The sequence below is a fragment of the Oscarella lobularis genome, chromosome 10, assembly GCF_947507565.1.
Source record: "Oscarella lobularis chromosome 10, ooOscLobu1.1, whole genome shotgun sequence".
NCBI lineage: Eukaryota > Metazoa > Porifera > Homoscleromorpha > Homosclerophorida > Oscarellidae > Oscarella > Oscarella lobularis.
The window spans coordinates 339,739-358,417 of record NC_089184.1 but is presented as its reverse complement, the minus strand read 5'-3'; the positions used below and the strand labels follow the sequence as shown (position 1 = coordinate 358,417).

General features: G+C 48.8%; 8 protein-coding genes across 9 annotated transcripts; 4 read left to right on the top strand and 4 right to left on the bottom strand.

The window, feature by feature from the left end:
* The first annotated feature begins 190 nt into the window (after positions 1–190).
* Positions 191–1,510, top strand: LOC136192498 (uncharacterized). The gene is made up of 4 exons (XM_065981133.1): positions 191–616; positions 694–779; positions 834–1,126; positions 1,183–1,510. Exons 1-4 carry the CDS (start codon positions 358–360, stop codon positions 1,310–1,312), a joined length of 768 nt encoding a protein of 255 aa, XP_065837205.1. The 5' UTR covers positions 191–357; the 3' UTR covers positions 1,313–1,510.
* Positions 1,511–2,237: 727 nt separating this feature from the next.
* On the top strand, positions 2,238–3,627 carry LOC136192494 (spindle and kinetochore-associated protein 1-like). Its single transcript, XM_065981128.1, has 5 exons — positions 2,238–2,473; positions 2,529–2,653; positions 2,705–2,832; positions 2,884–3,054; positions 3,104–3,627. The coding sequence occupies exons 1-5, from the start codon at positions 2,299–2,301 to the stop codon at positions 3,432–3,434; spliced, it is 930 nt and encodes a 309-aa protein (XP_065837200.1). The 5' UTR covers positions 2,238–2,298; the 3' UTR covers positions 3,435–3,627.
* On the bottom strand, positions 3,423–6,508 carry LOC136192477 (leucine-rich repeat-containing protein 49-like). 2 transcript variants are annotated; one of them, XM_065981105.1, is made up of 17 exons: positions 6,461–6,508; positions 6,099–6,416; positions 5,944–6,049; positions 5,688–5,891; positions 5,573–5,639; positions 5,387–5,530; positions 5,269–5,330; positions 5,068–5,218; positions 4,937–5,020; positions 4,749–4,876; positions 4,612–4,695; positions 4,359–4,563; positions 4,121–4,306; positions 3,968–4,077; positions 3,818–3,910; positions 3,690–3,768; positions 3,423–3,627 (listed from the first exon to the last, which is right to left on the bottom strand). In XM_065981105.1, exons 1-17 carry the CDS (start codon positions 6,489–6,491, stop codon positions 3,424–3,426), a joined length of 2,256 nt encoding a protein of 751 aa, XP_065837177.1. In that variant the 5' UTR covers positions 6,492–6,508; the 3' UTR covers position 3,423. The 2 variants fall into 2 exon arrangements, with proteins under 2 accessions (XP_065837177.1, XP_065837178.1); XM_065981106.1 differs by having other exon boundaries at positions 4,359–4,557.
* Positions 6,509–6,513: 5 nt separating this feature from the next.
* On the bottom strand, positions 6,514–7,229 carry LOC136192502 (esterase OVCA2-like). Its single transcript, XM_065981136.1, has one exon. It carries the CDS (start codon positions 7,227–7,229, stop codon positions 6,564–6,566), a length of 666 nt encoding a protein of 221 aa, XP_065837208.1. The 3' UTR covers positions 6,514–6,563.
* On the bottom strand, positions 7,194–8,276 carry LOC136192497 (uncharacterized). The gene is made up of 4 exons (XM_065981132.1): positions 7,985–8,276; positions 7,816–7,901; positions 7,466–7,758; positions 7,194–7,414 (listed from the first exon to the last, which is right to left on the bottom strand). Exons 1-4 carry the CDS (start codon positions 8,241–8,243, stop codon positions 7,285–7,287), a joined length of 768 nt encoding a protein of 255 aa, XP_065837204.1. The 5' UTR covers positions 8,244–8,276; the 3' UTR covers positions 7,194–7,284.
* Positions 8,277–8,428: 152 nt separating this feature from the next.
* Positions 8,429–14,024, bottom strand: LOC136192482 (ATP-dependent Clp protease ATP-binding subunit clpX-like, mitochondrial). Its single transcript, XM_065981113.1, has 13 exons — positions 13,333–14,024; positions 13,130–13,279; positions 12,923–13,080; positions 12,638–12,866; positions 12,400–12,588; positions 12,222–12,352; positions 12,129–12,162; positions 11,987–12,078; positions 11,777–11,941; positions 11,399–11,719; positions 11,262–11,354; positions 10,247–11,214; positions 8,429–9,944 (listed from the first exon to the last, which is right to left on the bottom strand). The coding sequence occupies exons 1-12, from the start codon at positions 13,424–13,426 to the stop codon at positions 11,044–11,046; spliced, it is 1,827 nt and encodes a 608-aa protein (XP_065837185.1). The 5' UTR covers positions 13,427–14,024; the 3' UTR covers positions 8,429–9,944; positions 10,247–11,043.
* LOC136192481 (kelch-like protein diablo) lies at positions 8,624–11,000 on the top strand. The gene is made up of 2 exons (XM_065981112.1): positions 8,624–9,932; positions 10,266–11,000. The coding sequence occupies exons 1-2, from the start codon at positions 8,697–8,699 to the stop codon at positions 10,911–10,913; spliced, it is 1,884 nt and encodes a 627-aa protein (XP_065837184.1). The 5' UTR covers positions 8,624–8,696; the 3' UTR covers positions 10,914–11,000.
* Positions 13,832–18,662, top strand: LOC136192476 (A disintegrin and metalloproteinase with thrombospondin motifs 6-like). The gene is made up of 20 exons (XM_065981104.1): positions 13,832–13,961; positions 14,025–14,293; positions 14,352–14,481; positions 14,566–14,696; positions 14,868–14,948; positions 15,002–15,120; positions 15,187–15,345; positions 15,398–15,674; positions 15,743–15,868; positions 15,940–16,079; positions 16,162–16,225; positions 16,358–16,448; positions 16,512–16,660; positions 16,736–16,937; positions 16,989–17,149; positions 17,201–17,470; positions 17,527–17,670; positions 17,720–18,025; positions 18,084–18,243; positions 18,386–18,662. Exons 1-20 carry the CDS (start codon positions 13,892–13,894, stop codon positions 18,523–18,525), a joined length of 3,189 nt encoding a protein of 1,062 aa, XP_065837176.1. The 5' UTR covers positions 13,832–13,891; the 3' UTR covers positions 18,526–18,662.
* The last annotated feature ends 17 nt before the right edge of the window (positions 18,663–18,679 follow it).

Sequence of the window (18,679 nt, the reverse complement as noted above, 5' to 3'; positions counted from 1 at the left end):
GCTAACGTACGAGCCCGGCACGAAGCCGCACGATGCTGAAGCCTTTTACGCCTTGGCGCCGGTTGTATTTTTTTTGTGATAACTGCGGAAAAGGACCCGCCGCAAGCTCCCAGGGAGAAAGGGCTCCAGGCCACAGGACCCACACATGACTGGGCGGAAAAAGAAGCCTTGTTTGTTGGTTTTATACAGCTAAAAACGGCATCGTGACGTCAATACGTCATTACTCGACTAGTTGACTTAACCTCTGACCTCTTTTTTCCGTCGGATCTCCGATCATTTCCTCTACTGACTATAAAATGTCAGTTATTCCGGAGGCCTTGCATTGTCTGACTGACTGAGCTTCTGGTCTGTCTGAAGATGTCTGCCACTAAAACTGTCAGAAATTGGACTGCTCGTCGATCAAATAAAGTTTTTGATAAACTTGCGAAAAAAAGAGCCCGCGCGCCAAAAAAAGGCGGAAAAGGGGGTGAACTAGCCTACGAGCTCTTTGACGCCAACATCGACGTGGCGAACCTGGCTCTTGATACGAAGTTTATCCAAGGCATCAAGACCGGGCTGCTTGATCCCACCCAATACGGAGGATACACAGTACAGGATGCCATCTATTGTTGGCACAGTTGAGTGGAAGCCAGGGAGCTGGGGGAGAGGAGGAGGAAGAGTAGGCTCAATCTGCATGATATGATTGTTGTTTAGGCACGAAAAATTTGAGAATTCTTGAACAGAAAGCTGCTAAGGAAGGACTGAAGGATTTGGAATGCTTTGCGAGTCTCAAAGCCGAAGTAATTTCTTCGCCATCTAATAATAATAATGGGCACGTCAGGCTATTCGATTAGAGCTACAAAGAATATACCGACATCATGTTCCAAGATTGGCATATAAATAGTCCCGCAGGGATCGATCTCGGCGAGGCGGCAAAAAATTATTTGGACTTCGGTCACAGCGTTCTGCGCGATTTTCCGCCCTACTACATGATCATTGCCATGCTGCCGTGCGATATGTTGTGGGAGTGGCTTGGGAAGCAGCTGGAGGGAGACATCTCAGCTACAAACGTTTATTCGTTTTGGATTGAAGGCAATCTTCCAGGCAGCACGTCGTGGGAAGATTTTGTTGATGATCATACTGATAAGTAAAGCTAAAATATGTGCGTGCTTTGTATCAATCAGATGTACCGGTATTTCTTAGGTATGATAGAGACATTGCCAATCAGATATTCAGAATTGGAATGATCAGTGAGCTCAATTTCTTCAGGTCTGCATGTGGAGAGGAGCTTGCACCTGTGCCAAAATTGCCGCCCCCTCCGGCATCCCGCTGAGGATTGAATGAAAACGAACGCGCGCTATTTCTGTGACTGTAACTTTGATTGTATGTGTGTGCTTGTGACTGTGCTTGTGTTATTATGTGTTGATTGCGCGCGATACACGTGTATACGGAAACTCTCCATACTGACCACGGATAGTAGAGTATAGGACTATCTATCCGTGTAGCAAAATTCGAAATGATGGCGACTTTCCATAGTCGATTTTCTCTGATCCAATCAGACCGCTGCTGTCTGGTCTCTCCTGTTTAATTCCGAGTCCGTGCGTTCCGTCGCTGAAGAGGGATTTGACTTTCGACCGCTTTCCACGGTAACCGAAGCCTCAAGCGACTTCTCATTGACTTTAATTTCGAGTACGAGATGTCGAGACATGCACGGGGGGGGGGGGGGGGGGGGGCGGAGAACTCGGAAATTGGCAGATTTTTGATTTGAGCGCGCCGCAACACAATTCGCCGGAACGAAATGAGCGTCGACGAGACGCCGAAACATATCGGAGCTCGACTGGAAACTAAGCGCGCCATTGGGACAATGAATGAATAGGGAACCGAGCGGATTGCACAGGCGCGCGCTCGTTTTGTCGATCGATTCGACTTCGTCCGGCGAAGCGAGAAGGAGAACGTGAAGTTTGCATGGAAAAGGAATCGCGAAATCGGCCGTAGCCGCGTCGATCGATGGGCTATCGGCGACGACGACGATTTGGCATGGCGGCGATACGGTGCCCCATTCGGCGACGACGTAGTCGATTGCGAATTGGATTGCTCGCGCTACGTCGGTTCGGTCGCCCATGGCGATTGGAACGGCGAGACGTGATTCGATGGACGTGTAGTCACGTGTCCACGAGACGAGAGGCTCGACGGATGAGGAGAAGGCGAGGAGAGCGCTGAATTCCATTTGGAAGTGAGCGCCCATGTGACGGATGATCGTTTGGAGGCCTTCGATGGCTAGGTGTCGTCGCCGCGTCGTCGACGGACGTTGTTTGGAGCATGGAAAGCGAGCAGTCGAGGAGAAAGACGGTCGGCATGGTCGTAGACTCACGTGATGTCCGGGACGTCTCAACGCTTGACATGGAAGAAACGAAAGGAGATTTGACACTTTTGGAAGAGTACTTTGCGTCAAAAGTCGAGCGAATCAAGCAACTGATTGCTCTTCGAGGCGCAAGTAGGCGTACCTTTGCGTTAGACAAAGAAACGATCGCATTTGGAAAATCGTCTAGCCGATTCCGCCGAATGTCGCGACGAATTGCGACAAATAGCCGACGAACTCGCAGAAAACCATCAGATCCTGGACGAATTAGAGGCGCAAAACGCTCGACGCAAAGAATCTCTAAAAAAACTCGCGGTAAGCCACGCGCACTAATCGAAGACCTGGTCCCTTATCCTCACCCCTTAGGCATTAGTAGAGATGACGAACGACTTCGAAACGCAATTATCTCACATGAACACCCATCTACCGACTCATCTTCCCGGATTTCAGCAGCCAGTCAAACCCAAACAAAAAGTCTACACAACACCGTCAAAGTAAATAATTAAATACTAATTAGCGCTGTATATGTATTGATCGATTACCAGGCTGCCTATACCCGTTGGTAGCCCACCTCGACATCATCGAACGAAGCCTCCTCCCTCTCGTGTCGAAGCCAAGGAGGCGGTGGTCGAATTGAAAAGAAAAACGTCTAAAAAATCGTTAACTATTCCAAAAATCCCGTATCTGACTATCAACGAATTTGACTTGATTCCAACGTACGTAAGATTTTCTGTTTCCATGGAAACTTTCATTCTCTCTTATTAGATACATCAAGAAGAGAATGACGTATGAGCAGGTGAATACGGGCGTCGACGAATTGCATCGAATTCTCGAGGAGAAATACAAAATCATGTCGATGCCGAGATCGAAATTGGGCACGCAGGCCATGAAACGCTTCGAATCGTTTCGAAACGCGGAAAACGACGATACGGCGGGCCAGCACTTTTTCACGGACGACGACATTCGTCAAATGGGGCAAAAACTCAAATTGGATAGCAACGGAAAGTCGATTCTGACGATGTTACGTCATTGCGGACGACTCAAAGAATCGCGCAGAGGCGGAATCAATAGATACATAATAATAGTCAGTGCATAGTAGATACGCTATTGAGACTATGTTGCATGTATGCATGTAAGCTTCTCATATCGTTCAGCGCCGAATCGGTCATCTTTTTGACCATTTGGGGCCATTGTTGTTCAAAGCGTTGTCTTAGTTTGTTGATTAGTAGGGAATCGGATTTGAGTTTGGTTATTGCCTTTTCGGCTAATTCGGAATATTCGTTGAATGTCTTGGGGGTGGGGTGGGGTGGGGGGAGATTCAATAAAGATTGTTGTTTAATTAATATCGTACCTGGGTTTTCTTCTGCGACGTTTCTGAGTGGTGATACTGTAGGCCCGCTTTTCCTATTGCTTCAACTGATGGGCCGTGACTGAGGAGAATCAATAGCAAATACAGGTGTATTTATACTGTATTCTTACCTGCGTTTCAGTTCGGCGCTGATCAATGACCAGCGCCTGGAACTGGCGTCGTTTCCGCCGTCAATCGATGCTGCGTGCAAAACTTGCTTTCGTCTATGTATACAGAGTTCAAATCGGTGCCGTTTCTTCTTTAAAACACCGTTTTAGTACCGTGCGTCGTTTAGCAAAGATAGGAGTCGACTTTGAGGCAATTTAGCCGTGCTGATGTGAGATAGATTTCCGAAGAGCTTCTCTGCGCTAACGACTTCACTAGCCGTTACCTTAGAACACAGTAATAAGGATAAATTGATAAATGTGTACTACCTCTTGGCCGTTGATCTGTCTTATGCCTAAATGAGAAAGACGGAAGAGGAGATACGATTTCCAAAGTTGAAATTCCACGACGGGATTTCCTTCCGGTTCTATGACTATGCTCTCGAGTCGGCGAAGGCAATTTAGAGCATTCAGCTGCTGAAAACTCTCCAGACCCGTATTCTGAAAAACCAAATTCTAGCCAGAAAAAATTGCCTGTAAAAACGCACACTTGTAATGAAATATTTACCGCTAATCCAGGAAACCTCGCCCTTATTTTATACAAATTCGACGCGATATCGTCAAAATAAACGAAATTGAAAGCGATTGTCGTCACTCCAGCAACAGCTTGAGAGCCCCAATTCTTCTCCAAATCCTGAAGCGACTCGATGCCATAGAACGAAAGCCGATTCCCTTCGAGCTCGGTAAAATAAAAAAGAGAACCCTCACTGCCACTAGAAAGTCACTAAAACGTCGCCTCAACCTCCTAGAAAAAGACCTACCGGTTTCCTATTTGGGACTGGCTACGAGAAGCCGGTTGAGTAACGGGGCGAGGAGGACGTTGGCCTGAAGCGCTTGAAGGGCGACTAGACGGAGTTTTGTCTAAAGTCTTGGTCTGGATTGTGTTTATATATTTTACCTGTTTCCTTGACTGCCTTTTCCTGAGTTTGGTCTTTCCTGTCGGCGAGGTTTAGACCAGAAAGCGCCGCGGCTCTGCTGCGCTTTCCATTTTCGTTCGGCATTACTTATAGCTACTCGTCGTCTTTCCTAATATATAAATACCAACGCTGCAAGTCTGAAACATTAATTCGTTTTCTAATAAATTACCTTGAGAGCGTCCATACGTTCCTCTTCTCTCTTTTTCTCTTCGGTTTTCTTGAGCACAATCGACGCCACGCGGTATTCGTCATCCTTGAAATAATAAATAAATAAATAAATAAATCCACGTGCTGTCCTACCGTGACTCTCTTCGCGTCAAAGAGCTTCAGCGAACGCACGCTCTCGAGCACTAGAAACTTATAGGACGGATCTTCGCAAAGTGGATTCGGTTCAAGGGTCAATTCGACGAGAGTCGATGGAGCGCCAGATAAACAACGCACCGCATCAAAACTGATGATACAATAATTTTAAAAAATCAAAAAAAAGGTTTGCGAACGTACGTTTGAATTCGGTTAGAACCCAGGCATAATTTCTTAATTTTTGGAAGAGTATCGATATCAAACTAAAAGACGCGTGCATAGCGTTTTATCTCTAGAGGAAGTGGCACGTGCGACTTACGACTTCCGTTATGACGTTTCGATTCAGATTTAATTCTTCTAAGGAGTCCATACCGGCGAGATTCTCCATGGACGCGATTTGATTTCCGGATAAATCGACTATTCGCAATAGAGGTAGTTGGACGAGATTTTCAATAAAACGAATCTATAAAATAAATGAGTTTAAAGTTAAAGATATCATGTGTACCTTGTTGCTTTGGAGATCTAGGACGTCGAGTTTTACGAGTTTATCAAGATTTGAAATTTTTGAAATTCTGAATCGAGAATTAATAGTTTCTTTTTATTTATTTGATATATTGAACCTGTTCTTTCCTAGCAACAATATGCGAAGTGACGTCAACGAACTCAAGCCGGAAATTTCCTCGATTAGATTGTCGTAAAGATCCAAAAAGATTAAATTTCTCAAACAACTCAAATGCTGAATTCGAGTTATCATGTTGTGCTGAAAGTTGAGCAATTTGAGCTGAATCTCCCCTTCCAAAATCGGACAAACACTCAACTGACGTCTAAAGGGAAGAGACTCAAAAAAAAGCAAATTTAAATTTTCTACCGCCGCACCTGCTCAAATTCAAAATCTCAGGATTCTCTTGCTTATCCTCAGGCAAGCGATAGACAACCGGAACTCCCGGAACAGAAGGAGACTCCGCAAACACGACCTTATCACCTAAAGAAGTCTAGAAAAATAGATAGGCACATCTCCATGTTTTTAAAACCTTTGCCGGTCGAATACGCATTCGATGTATACGTTGACGTAGAAGACAGCCTTTTTTGTATGAACTCATGGTGTCGCTGCCTTGGATCGACTTCTTCGTGCGATTTCGTGCTCGCGTCGCGTCGCTCGACGCTCTTGTCCCGTGGCGTCATGCCCGAGCCTTGGAGGGGGGCTATGGGTAGCGATCGAATGCCGGTGACGCTCTGGCGAGGCTGCACGTAAGCGTGGGGACCGGCTAGAGCGAGGGATCGACGCGTAGGAGAGCGATGGCTTCGGGGAGGCTTCGAGCTTTGGTATTGCTCTCTCCCGTCCGATCCATCTAGAGTAAATGTCCTAAAACAATCACATATGGCCGTATAGTACCTTTGCCGATGTGGTACGGCGACCACTCCATCGAATTCTCGTGCAGGTGACGTGGTAGACATCGCACGTGACCACGTGAATACATAATTAAATAGTCACGAATTCAGCTAATAAATTGACTTATAAAAGTTGAGTACACTGAACGATCGGAAGCAGTTGCTGGTAAGTAGTGGCCACCGACGTGGCAATGAGTTTGTGCAGTCACAAAGCCTTTGGCTAATTCTTCACTCCACTTTTTTGGTATCACGGCGTCCGTATCGCCGTACACGTGCAATGAAGGACAGGATATCAGTGAATCGTAGAAGTGGGCGTGTCTGCGCGAGCGAGATTTGAAACCGGAAATAAAAATAGCAAATTTAAACGGGAATTTTTCCGGCTCTTTGTCGTGCATAGAACAGATGACGGATAGCAGCGAAGCGCCTTGACTAAAGGCGAGCACCCCGTCGAAGGGCCCTCGACGCTGCAGCGTTTCCCTGACGACGTCGATGGACTCGGAAAAGCCCGTATCGACGTCGGATTCCTCCGAAGCTCGATAGGTTTTATCCAAAGAGGAAAACCACCAGCCAAATTGAGGCGGATCTTCGTCGCCGATTTTATGGGGCGCCGATATGAAAACGGGGTCGATAAGCTTACGTAGTCCCTTCCGAAACGATCCTATCTTTTCGCGAAATGTCGTATCGCTCTGGCGATATCCGTGCAGGCAGAGGAGACGAACCTTTTTGTCCGACATGACTGGAGTATGGAGGGTTCCCGTATACAAGTACAGCATCACGCGCAATCAACACATACACATAAAATCAAAGTTACGGTCACATCCTTCAATCTTAGCATGCGGAAGGGGGTTCCGGCATTTTTGGCACAGGTTCAAGCTTCTCTCCACATCCAGACCTGAAGAAATTGAGCTCACTGATCATTGCAATTCTGAATATCTGATTGGCAATTTCTTTATCATACCTAAGAAATACGTCTGATCAATACAAAGCACGCACATGTGTTTAACTTTACTTTCGAGTATGACCATCGACAAAATCTTCCCACGACGTGCTGCCTGGAAGATTGCCTTCAATCCAAAACGAATAAACGTTTGCGTCCGAAACGTATCCCTTCAGCTGCTGCCCAAGCCACTCCCACAACATATCGCAGGGCAGCATGGCAATGATCATGTAGTAGGGCGGAAAACCATGCAGAACGCTTCGACTGAAGTGCAAATAATTGCTCGCCGCCTCGCCGAGATCGATCCCTCTGGGATTATTTATATGCCAATCGTGGAACATGCTGGCGGCGTAGTCTTTGTACCCCTAATCGAATAACCCTATGACGTACGCGTATTAGTATTAGACGGCGGGGGGAATCACTTCGGCTTTGAGACTCGCAAACGATTCCAAATCCGGTAGGCCTTCGCTACGAGCTTTCTTTTCAAGCGTCTCCAAATTTTCCGTGCCTAAAAAATCATATCAGATTGAGCTTCCTCCTCCTCCGGCCTCCTCTTCCTCCTTCCTCCCACTCAACTATCACCTACCCTACCGTGATAACAATAGATGGCGTCCTGTACTGTGTATCCTCCGTATTCGGTGGGATCGAGCCGACCGGTCTTGATGCCTTGAATGAACTTTGTTTCGAGAGCTCGCTTCGCCACGTCGTCGTTGATGTCGAAGATCTCGTAGGCCAGTTGACCCCCTTTTCCGTCTGTTTTTGGCGCGTCGACTGTGTCTATCGCAAGTTTGTCAAAAATTTTATTTGATCGACGAGCAGTCCAAGTTCTGACGGCTCTAGCGGTAGACATCTTCAGACCAGAAGTTCAGTCACACAATGAATGCAAGGCCTCCGGGATATACATGGTTAGTAGAGGAAGTGGTCATAGAGATCCGGTGGAAAAGAGGTCAGGGTCTAACCAGTCAAATGACGTCAAATGACCGACCTCCTCCGGCTACAATTAAAATCTGGGATGTTTTCTTTGCCGAGGAGCTTTACTATTCATTGGTGTAGTGACGTCACGGATCTAGAAAGACACTCTGAGTACAGTTTTCTCACACCTAAACGATGTGTCAAGAAGCCGCCTTTGAATTTTATCTTCATTGTGGTGATTCTAAAAAATTAAAATTACACACTGTCACGCCGAATCGATACATTGTGTATATGCAATCAACAAATTATTTAATATCCGGAATTTCTTGATATCAACGTTGTTTCGATCGATTTCTCCTTTCTTTTCCCCTCCCCTCTCTCCCAAAGCCCGATGGCAGGCCAAACATCGCGGCCTACGCCCATTCCACCCGATTCCTACCCGCCATCGACAATGGCTTCGCTCCAGCACACCGATTCGTCACACGCCCACCAAGTCCTCGAAGTAATCGCCTCACTACGAACCCGAAACGATCTCTGCGACGTCGTTCTTGTCGTCGCCGATCGCGAAATCGTCGCCCATCGACTCGTTCTCGCCGCGTCGAGCCCCTATTTCCAAGCGATGTTCACCGGCGAACTGTCGGAGAGTCGTCAATCGCGCGTTACCTTGCGTGACGTGAGCCCGGACGCAGTCGAACGTCTCGTCGACTTCGCCTACACGGCGAAAGTCGACGTGAACGAGGAGAACGTCCAGTCGCTGCTCAGCGTCGCGCGTCTGCTGCAATTGCAGAGCGTCGTCGATGTCTGTTGCGAATTTCTCGCCGATCAGCTCGACGCGACCAATTGTCTCGGTATCAGTCATTTTGCCGAACGCTACAACTGCCCGGACCTTAGAAAAACCGCCGATCGCTTCGCTCGTCAACACTTCGATCAAGTCGCCGAAAGCGACGAATTTCTCGCGCTCAGCGCCGACCATCTCGCTCATCTACTCGCCAGCGACGAACTCGACACCAAATCGGAAGAAGTCGTGTGGAACGTCGCCTTGCGCTGGATAAAACACGACGAAACGACGCGACGACGCGACGTCGCCGTCGTCATGGAACACGTGCGCTTCTCTCTTTTAACGCCCGCATTTCTCGTCGGCACCGTCTCCGGCGAACGTCTCGTGCGAGCCGACGACGTATGTCGCGATCTCGTCGACGAGGCGAAGAATTTTCATCTCATGGGGCCGGACTATAGTCCCCGTATAAAAGCTGTCGTTCGACGGCAACGCGTTTCCGTGCGACGGGATCAGGTGATGTACGCCGTCGGCGGATGGTGTTCCGGCGACGCCGTCAATACCGTGGAAAAGTACGATCCCGTGACTGATGTTTGGACGGTCGTTGCGCCCATGACGAAACAACGGTGTGGGGTTGGAGTTGCTGTGCTTTCTCCTTCGGAGGATTTGGATGGGAGTGGCGGGGATTTGTATGCGGTCGGCGGACACGACGGCGTTTCTTATTTGAGCAGCGTCGAACGGTATGATTCCAAGGTCAATGCTTGGTTCGCCGATGTTCCGGCGACGAGTGCATGTCGTACGAGCGTTGGGGTTGCCGTCTTGGACGGGCTCATCTATGCCGTTGGCGGACAGGTGAGAACTAATCTAAGAACAATGATTCTCCTATAAACTAGAGGAGTATATATATATATATATATATATAGTATTCTGGCCGAGTAAAAACGCCCATGGGCGCTTGCTATGACTTTGTAACGCAGTGTAATCACCTACCCTCTAGTTAGTACTTCACAAAAATTTTGTTAGGCGTTATTGAGTACGGGCCCCTGAAAGACTGTAGATCATATGACTAGAGTCCGTCTCCTCTCCCTATGTACTTTGTTAGAGGGGGGTGGGCGTTTACTCGGGCAGAATACCATGGTAGGAAGGTCACTTTTTCTAATTCTTACTTTATCGTTTTTTTTTCAGGACGGCGTAAGTTGTTTGAACATTGTTGAGCGTTACAACCCAACGCTACAAAAATGGGATCGAATACAGCCAATGAACGCGCGTCGTCTCGGCGTCGCCGTCACAATCATGTCCAATCGGCTCTACGCGGTCGGCGGCTCGGACGGAACGTCGCCGTTGAGCAGCGTCGAACAATACGAACAGCAATTAAACCAATGGACTCCGGCGCCCGTCATGACGACGCGACGAAAGCATCTCGGCGTCGCCGCGCTGGAGAATTGCCTCTATGCCGTCGGCGGTCGCGACGAGCTATCCGAGTTGAATACGGTCGAGAGATTCGATCCGCGGACGGGACACTGGTCGCCTATTGCGTCGATGCTCTCGCGACGGAGCGGAGTCGGATTGGGCGTTGTGAACGGGAAGTTGTACGCTGTTGGGGGGTTCGACGGGACTTCGTATTTGAATAGCGTGGAGTGGTTGGACTTGAAGGCGAATGCGTGGCAAACGGCAGCTTCTATGAATTTTCGACGATTAGGCGGCGGCGTTGGCGTCATGAAGGAATCGTCGATAAGCGGCGTTGGCGTCGTGAAGGAATCGTCGATAAGCGGCGGCGGCGGCGGCGGCGGCGGCGGCGGCGGCGGCGGCGGCGGCGGCGACAAAAAGACGTAATTCTTCGAGAGGATTATATATAGTAGCTGAGGATTTTTTTTGAATTCGCACCCCTGGTTGATAATCGATATAAGGATATTTCTCTCTAAATGCACTTTGCCCCCTCCCCCGGAAATGGTACGGCGCTATTCTATACAGAACCTGAGGCCCGATTGGCTTGAGTTGCCCCCTCACTTGACTCCTCTTTGGTCTCGTACACGTACTCTGGAGCCTTCTTTCCCTTCGCTACCTCTTCGTCGACGCAAACGCAACGAATATCCGAACCGGGGACCTCGAACATGGGATCCAGAAGCAATTTCTCCTACGTAAGATCCCATATTAAATTAATTAATTATATAAAATACGTACCATGATTGATCGAAGGCCTCTGGCGCCTGTTTGCTTTTCCATTGCTTGTCGAGCGATATCCTTCAGCGAATCATCAGTAAAAAGAAGTTCAACCTAGATGAAGAGTTATAGCCTAATTCCTAATATAAGACTCTTACGTTATCTAATGCAAAAAGTGCTTTGAATTGGGGAATGAGAGCTCCTTTGCCCTCGTTGAGAATTCTCACCAGCATCTCCTCGTCCAAGGAATGGAGACTTACCACGACGGGAAGACGACCAATGAATTCGGGGATTATACCGAATTCAATTAGATCCTTTGCTTCGACCATTTCGAAGAGTCGATCTCGCGCTTCGAGTTCTTCCTTTGGACTTGCTTTGGACTTGAAGGCGAGCATTTCAAACGGGTCATTGCTATCATCTCCCCCAAGCGTCTCCATGGCATCGGAAGATGACGACGTTTTAATACCAAACCCCAAATGCTATATAGAATAATTAATTTTTAGATTATTTTTTCTCTTCGCGCGCGTGGTTCTTGCGTTTTCTTTCGTTCGTCGGCCGATGATCTTGTCGAGCGCGTTGAACGCTCCCGATGCAATGAATAGGATGTTGGTCGTGTCTATGGTCATGACTTCTGCGCGGCCTTTTCTTCCGTTGCGATCTGGGACATTGACCGTCGTTCCTTCCATCATTTTTAACAGAGCCTAAATAAAAAAATAAAATTTATAGAACTTTATTTTATTTATTACCTGTTGGACGCCTTCTCCTCCGACGTCACGCAATCGCGTTCCATAGGAAGGAACGGAGCTAATTTTATCCACTTCATCCAAAAAAACGATTCCTGTTCAAACGTAACGTTAGTACAATATAAACGAATTTATATCTAAGTGCCTCTTTGTGCCTTTTCGATATTGTAATCAGCTTCCTATGGTATATAAATAGCTAGGGGTAGTTGCATGCATGCATGTATCAAGCTTTTAGTACCTGTACTAATTTCACAATCACGGATTCGACGTCTTCTCCCACGTAACCGGCTTGAGTCAACGTGGTGCAGTCACACATCGCTATGGGAACGTCAAGACACCGTGCCAGCGTCTGAGCCAATAGCGTCTTTCCTATAAAAAAATAAAATATTTATTTATTATTTATTTATTTTATTGACCTGATCCTGTGGGGCCCAATAGAAGTATGTTGCTCTTTTCGATTCTCAGTCCTGAGTCGGAATCCTTTTCCGTATTCGTTTCACCGTCCGACTGCTTCTTATCATCAGGCAAAGCAAGCGGAATGGAAGACGTCGGATAAACCCCATTTAGAGGATTAAACAAATTGCCATTTGATCGAGAATAAATTTCTAAGAAATTATCAGCGATTGATGACATAATCGATATTGATTCTCCCACCTGATGGCGATTCCCACGCTTTCGTTTTTTCAGTGGAGGGCCAGTACGAAGTCTGCTGTTTCCACGGGTTATGATAATGAGCACTAGCACTAGACGCTGGACTCTTCGTCTTCTTTCCCCCGCCACCCATCATCACTCCGAGCCGCTTATAATGATTATAAACGGCCACAGAGAGAACTTTTTTCGCGTGCTCTTGCCCTATCACATACTGACCCAAATATTCAAAAATCTAATTATTAAGACGTGTTATTAATTAATTAAATTATGAATGCGTCAAAAAATTACCTTTTTTGGCGGTGGCGGACTGGGTGTTGATTTTTGTTTGCGAGCGACTTCTTGTGACGTCATCGATTCGGTTTTCGCTTTCGTCGCCGTCGCGTCGGCGTCGACGATGAGGAAAATGTGCTCGCAACGTGCGCATCGCAAAAAGCGCGATGACGCGGCTAAAAACGCGTCAGATCAGAGACGGAGGAGGCGCGACGTCGCGCTCACTCAAGAAGGACGCTGATTGGTCGATGGGCGAGCCACAGCGAGGGCACAATATCTCCTTCTTTTTGCCTTTTCCCTTGTCTGTTCCGCTTGAAATGTGACGTTTTGGGTGTCGTAGAGCTGTTTTGAAGCTGTCGAGAGTCGTTGGGGCGGCTAAACGGCGTTTTCTCGGTGCGTTTTTGTCTTCGAGTGCGGTTTTTTGCTACCTGAGGACGCTGCGGTGTAGTGACGACATAAAACGGCATTACGTAATGTGAGAAACGACTGAACTCGCCGCGCAGGCCGAATAAGTCGGTTCATGCTCAAAAAGAGAAGAGACGGACGGGTCACATTGACGTCATCAAACCTCCCGCATACAAGTAAGCCGACGCCTCAAATCAATCAATAGCTGGTATATTACACGCGGCGCAACCGGAAGAAACCAGGAAGAACCAACAAGGCCGTGCGCAGCGCTCGCCCAGTCCGGTGTGTGAACGTCAACAGAAACACACGTCAATCACGTTAGGATTGACGAAGTAAAGTACAAACGGTCCGCGACGGCGGCGTCTTGAATCGCCCGAATAATGCACGCCATAGATATAGAGATTATGATAATTGTCGTCGGGGCCGGGCGTCCACACGCGCTCCTTGCTTCCGGCATGCCTACCTTCCCGTCCATTTCTTATATAAGCTTTGCTTTCTTCTTCATTCGTCATTCCGCGAGAGGCCGTCGCGACGCGCAGTTTCTTCGATTCTTTCGCCTCTACGCCGGACTGACACGCCACAATGCCGCTGCTGCCGCTTCTTAGGCAGTCCGTATTGCTCGAGCTCGCCTTTCTGCTCGTCGCAGTCGCAGGTGAATTCACAAGGATTCTCCTTCCCGTTACAAGGGCAATTAATCCTAAAGTCTGCTTCGCAGCTACGGTGGCGGAGACGACGACGACTGGGCCTCGCATCGACAATCTGAACGCGACCTTGTCACGCTCTCCGCAGGAAGGAGATGACGACAACGTCGTCGACTACACTATCAACGAATCTGGCGGCGACGGCCGCGGCGTCCACCTCCATCTAATCAAAAACTCCTTGACTAACCAGTATCCTGGCAACTACATTCTTTATCGGGGAACGGTCAACGGTAAGGATCGAGCGAGCTCCGTAGCGGTGACGATCAATGCAGATGGACACATGGTATCTATATCTGTCGCTAAATACCTGTTTTTTGTATCGATATGTCGATGCGCAATAGAGCGGCTTTTTTGGGGTTCAAGATGTCAGTTACTTTATCAGGCCGCCTCGGAACGCAATCGCTTCCAATCAGCATATGCTTGAGCGCCATATTGTCGGGAAATCCGAAGAATCTGGGCAAGCCGACAACGGTAGTGGCCGCGGGGAGTCGAGCATTGCCTCGTCTAGTTCTCTCTCAGTGCGATTGAAGAATAAACAAGCTGCGTTGTCTTTAGTCCGGTTCAAGCGATCGACGCGCGATTGGGTGCGCGAACGAACAGTCGAAGTCCTCGTGGTCGTCGACTTTCGAACGTCCTACGAACACGGTCGGGAAACGGAACAATACGCGCTCACGCTTATGAATATGGTACGTCCGCGAGAACCCACGGGTAGGAAGGAGAAAGAAAACACGGAATCCACTCACCTGCTCTACTGTGTGGTTTCCGTTTTCCCTTCCACTGGCACGTGACGCATTTCGAGGGCATAGAACGGCGCACACAGATGCCGTAGAGCTAACGATTCTTTTTCTACGGCGCAGGTGAACGGATTCTTTCGCGACGCATCGATTGGCCACAACATCAATATTCAAGTATCTCGTCTTAGTCTTCTCGATCGCGACGTTCGTTGGCATTCTTTTTATCTGTCGCGGCGGCATTCTTATTTTCTCTTCAGGAGTTCACCGTGAGCGAAAACGCTCACGAAGTGCTGTCAGAATTTTGCAAGTGGACGGCCAAGCTGTCGGCGGGAACTAATTCGACGAATCAGTACGACATCGCAGTTCTTATTACGGGGTGCGGTGCGCGCACACAAATTTGCGACAAACATGCAAACAAAGGTTCTATTCTTTGCCTACTTAGGGGTAACTTATGCCAAACGGTAAACGGGGTGCTCGACTGCAGTTTGAAGGGCCACGCCACGATCGAGGGTGCCTGCACACCCGGCAGAAATTGCATAGCAGTAGCCGATAAAGGAATGTCGGCGACTGCCTATGCGATCGCGCACGGAATTGGCCACAGGTAAGAAATCGTGACGCAGAGAGAGGATACTAGATCACCATCTCGTCTCCAGTATGGGAATGATTCATGACAGCGCGCCCTGTGAGGGAATTATGTCGTCAGAGCGGTCGCGTCACTTTCCGGCGTACGGACAACTGTGGTCAGAGTGCAGTCGACGCTACTTGGAAAATTTTCTTAAAACGGCTAATTGCCTGGACAATAAAGTCGAAATGAAAAGTGACAGCCGCCCGACTAATGCGCCGCCGTCAGAGCCGATGCCATACAGTTCGCCAGATGAACAGTGTCGGCTCGCCAGCGGAGACATGTCAAAACACTGCACGGCTCAAACGGTAAAATCGAATTTGAAGCGACGTTGATCTAGTTCCAATTATTCGTTGCCACCACAAACAAACCTTAGGCAGCCGAAACGTGCCGCAGACTATTGTGTCAGCCCAAATCGTGGACAGTCTCGACTACGGAGTCGTGTTACCCAGCCAACTTGAACGCTCCGGCCGCAGACGGCACCGTCTGCAGTCCAAATAAGGTCGGAGTGTCATAGTCAGTTATTGCATTTTTTCCTCTATCGACTCCCCCCCCTCCCCTCCCCGTATTCAGGTGTGTTTTCAAGGAAAATGCCTTCGATACAAGCCGACGTCTATTGAGGGTGGCTGGGGCAAGTGGCAATCGTGGTCCGACTGCAGTCGAACTTGCGGAACGGGAGTGTCCGTATCCAAGAGACCGTGCACCAATCCGAGGTACGATGACGGCAAATCATTTGCCGCGCGACTCGCTTGACGCACGACCACCGGAGAGCGAGATCCCGTAATTATATTGCAGGCCCGCCCACGGAGGTGCTTACTGTACGGGGCCGCGAGCTCGCTACAAGCTGTGCAGCACATCGGTATGAATTGGAAGACCGTCAGCGTCCGCTGACGTGTGTCGGCGGCGATGGCGGTATTCGTGAATAAAAATAATGTTCCGGACAAAACTGGTCTCGTCTAAGATGCGCATTCTTTTTCCCTTATTCGTTTAGGATTGCCCGCCCAAATCGAAATCATTTCGACGAATTCAGTGCGAGGAGAATCGGACGTGGCCGCGTTACAGGGTGCCGTCTAAGACAGAAGGCATGCAATAAGACGGCGTAGACAATTTCTCTTCGATCGATCGAATCGCGCTCTTTGTTTCAGCCAAAGGAAACCCGTGCCAATTGAGCTGCGAGACCGAAGGATCGCCGACGTTTAGGAGAGTAATCGCCAAAGAGGTTCGCGACGGAACAGAATGCCGGATCGGCGGAAGAGGACAAGACGCCGGCATCTGCATAAGTGGACTATGCGAGGCAAGGGAATTAAACGCGATGCGCATACCCTCGAGGGTAGGTTTTAAAGGCATTGTTCTCCCCCTCTCCCCCTAGCCGATCGGTTGCGACAAGGCGCTCGGTTCGTCGCTCGTTGTCGATCGATGCGGCGTGTGCGGAGGACGGGGCGATACGTGTCGGATCGTTTCCGTTACTCGACCCTACGTCAAGCAGAGCGGTCACAGGAGGATCTGTTCGGCACCGAGGGGAGCGACCAATATTGACGTCAAGCAATTAAGGCCGACTAATAATACGCTCGGTACGATGCCAATGTTTTTTTTCCTCTACGGCCTATCCTGTCTGTAACTAGATACTCGTGTGGATGAGGGTTGGTTATCGGAGCGTTATAAAGGCCGTGACAAATTTGTCGTTGCCGGAACCAACATACGGTACTGCAGCGAAAGGAAATCAAACGGTATTCTGGATAGATTTACGTCTGATGGGCCTCTACGCGCAAGAGTGGAATTCTTTGTATGTGATAAAACCAACAATCGATGTTGAAGGGTTTGCATCTCCTACTAGGTTAACGTTCACGGTCCTAACTTGGGCATAGAGTGTAAGTATACGCTGCCGCGACGAAAGCTAACTCCGGTGAAGGAGTCAGTGGCATCGTGGGTGTACGAACCGTGGTCGGAATGCAGTGCAAACTGTGGCGAGGGATTTCAAAACCGTACCGTTGTCTGCGTGAAAGGAACGAAGGAAGTGAACGAGTCGCGATGCCAGGGAAAGCCGAGCCGACAGCGAAAGTGCACAAAAGGACCGTGCTCTTGGGAGGCATCGTCGTGGGGAAGGGTAAACATCGAGCGGAAGGGATTCGTTTCAAAGTCAAACAGTTGAGAAATTTTTAGTGCAGTAAGCCGTGCGACGTTGGATTCCGCAAACGTTCCGTGCAATGCCGGTCGGGCAACTGTCGACAAGAGGACAAACCGATGAACACGATGCCGTGCAAATTGCAAGACTGCAGTTCGTGGAAAATCGGACAATGGTCCCCCGTAAGTCGAACGGTAAAACCCGATTATATAATAATTTAAAACTTTCAAGTGTTCGAGCCGATGTCGGGAGGGGACTCAGTGGAGAGACGTTACGTGCCCGAGAGGACGCGTGTGCCGTCTCCCCAAGCCAGAGAATTCGCGTACGTGCGAGGGAGAGCACAACGATTGCGTCGATTGGGTCATAGTGCGCGACTATGGAACGTGCAAGTGCAACACCGTCTGGCAAAGTCGAACCGTAGTGTGCCCCAAAACGAACGAGGAATTGTGCTACGGGTATCGACCGAAACCACCCGAGATGCGACTATGCAACAAGGCGCCATGCTATGTGTGGAGAATAGGTCCATGGTCCAAATCGGTATATGATTTAGGAACCATTGATTGATTGATACGAATGCCAATTGTTTAACTTTTAGTGCTCGGTTTCTTGTGGTACTGGGGTCGTAAATCGAACGATCGTGTGCGTCAATCGGCACACTAATGCTTCGGTGAAGAGCAAATTGTGCAGCGTCGAAGACAAGCCAATTGCGAGTAGAATGTGCAGGGAAACTCGCGCTTGTCCGCTGCCACCCGAAGGTACAGTAGTCCCTCTTTTAATTGAGCGGCCCCTTTCGGTAGAGAGACTACTTTGTACCGCCTCTATCTCTTGAGCGACTGAAGGGTGGTCGCTCAAAAGATCGCTCCTAGCTGCCACGTGCATGCTTACCTTTTACTTTAGACAGAGCCCCCGGCGATCCGTGTATTGATGCAAATACGACTATCTGCACCGATGCGAAGATCCACAATTACTGCGATCTTCAAGAAGTTCGGAATGTTTGCTGCTTCAGCTGCCGAAAGACAGACAAACGCAAACAATAGACAGAGAAGGGGAAATTCATTGTTACTCACTCTATATGCTTATATGCTTATTTTCTCGTCGCACGTCACAGTATGTCCCCTGACAATCCCCAAGTGGGTGATCTACGGAAATATAAACAAACTTTCGTGTCCTGTCACGAAGATGAAGTCCCGG

Bases quoted from the DNA above. Each gene is read 5' to 3' on its own strand.
- LOC136192498 (XM_065981133.1), top strand. From the start codon at position 358: ATGTCTGCCACTAAAACTGTCAGAAATTGGACTGCTCGTCGATCAAAT. The intron at 780-833 runs GTAATTTCTTCG...CTATTCGATTAG, and splicing joins TTGCGAGTCTCAAAGCCGAA to AGCTACAAAGAATATACCGA. The intron at 1,127-1,182 runs GTAAAGCTAAAA...GGTATTTCTTAG, and splicing joins GTTGATGATCATACTGATAA to GTATGATAGAGACATTGCCA.
- LOC136192494 (XM_065981128.1), top strand. From the start codon at position 2,299: ATGGAAAGCGAGCAGTCGAGGAGAAAGACGGTCGGCATGGTCGTAGAC. The intron at 2,654-2,704 runs GTAAGCCACGCG...CTCACCCCTTAG, and splicing joins AATCTCTAAAAAAACTCGCG to GCATTAGTAGAGATGACGAA. The intron at 2,833-2,883 runs GTAAATAATTAA...ATCGATTACCAG, and splicing joins GTCTACACAACACCGTCAAA to GCTGCCTATACCCGTTGGTA.
- LOC136192477 (XM_065981105.1), bottom strand. From the start codon at position 6,491: ATGGAGTGGTCGCCGTACCACATCGGCAAAG. The intron at 4,564-4,611 runs GTAGGTCTTTTT...GTGACTTTCTAG, and splicing joins CAGTCCCAAATAGGAAACCG to TGGCAGTGAGGGTTCTCTTT. The intron at 3,769-3,817 runs GTAAGAATACAG...GATTCTCCTCAG, and splicing joins AGCGCCGAACTGAAACGCAG to TCACGGCCCATCAGTTGAAG.
- LOC136192502 (XM_065981136.1), bottom strand. From the start codon at position 7,229: ATGCTGTACTTGTATACGGGAACCCTCCATACTCCAGTCATGTCGGAC.
- LOC136192497 (XM_065981132.1), bottom strand. From the start codon at position 8,243: ATGTCTACCGCTAGAGCCGTCAGAACTTGGACTGCTCGTCGATCAAAT. The intron at 7,902-7,984 runs GTAGGGTAGGTG...ATGATTTTTTAG, and splicing joins CGCCATCTATTGTTATCACG to GCACGGAAAATTTGGAGACG. The intron at 7,415-7,465 runs GTAAAGTTAAAC...CGTATTTCTTAG, and splicing joins GTCGATGGTCATACTCGAAA to GTATGATAAAGAAATTGCCA.
- LOC136192481 (XM_065981112.1), top strand. From the start codon at position 8,697: ATGGCAGGCCAAACATCGCGGCCTACGCCCATTCCACCCGATTCCTAC. The intron at 9,933-10,265 runs GTGAGAACTAAT...TTTTTTTTTCAG, and splicing joins TCTATGCCGTTGGCGGACAG to GACGGCGTAAGTTGTTTGAA.
- LOC136192482 (XM_065981113.1), bottom strand. From the start codon at position 13,426: ATGAACCGACTTATTCGGCCTGCGCGGCGAGTTCAGTCGTTTCTCACA. The intron at 11,942-11,986 runs GTAATAAATAAA...TTTTTTATTTAG, and splicing joins GAGGAGAAGGCGTCCAACAG to GCTCTGTTAAAAATGATGGA. The intron at 11,720-11,776 runs GCAAGAACCACG...TATTCTATATAG, and splicing joins GCCGACGAACGAAAGAAAAC to CATTTGGGGTTTGGTATTAA.
- LOC136192476 (XM_065981104.1), top strand. From the start codon at position 13,892: ATGCCGCTGCTGCCGCTTCTTAGGCAGTCCGTATTGCTCGAGCTCGCC. The intron at 18,026-18,083 runs GTATATGATTTA...TTTAACTTTTAG, and splicing joins TAGGTCCATGGTCCAAATCG to TGCTCGGTTTCTTGTGGTAC. The intron at 18,244-18,385 runs GTACAGTAGTCC...CTTTTACTTTAG, and splicing joins TTGTCCGCTGCCACCCGAAG to ACAGAGCCCCCGGCGATCCG.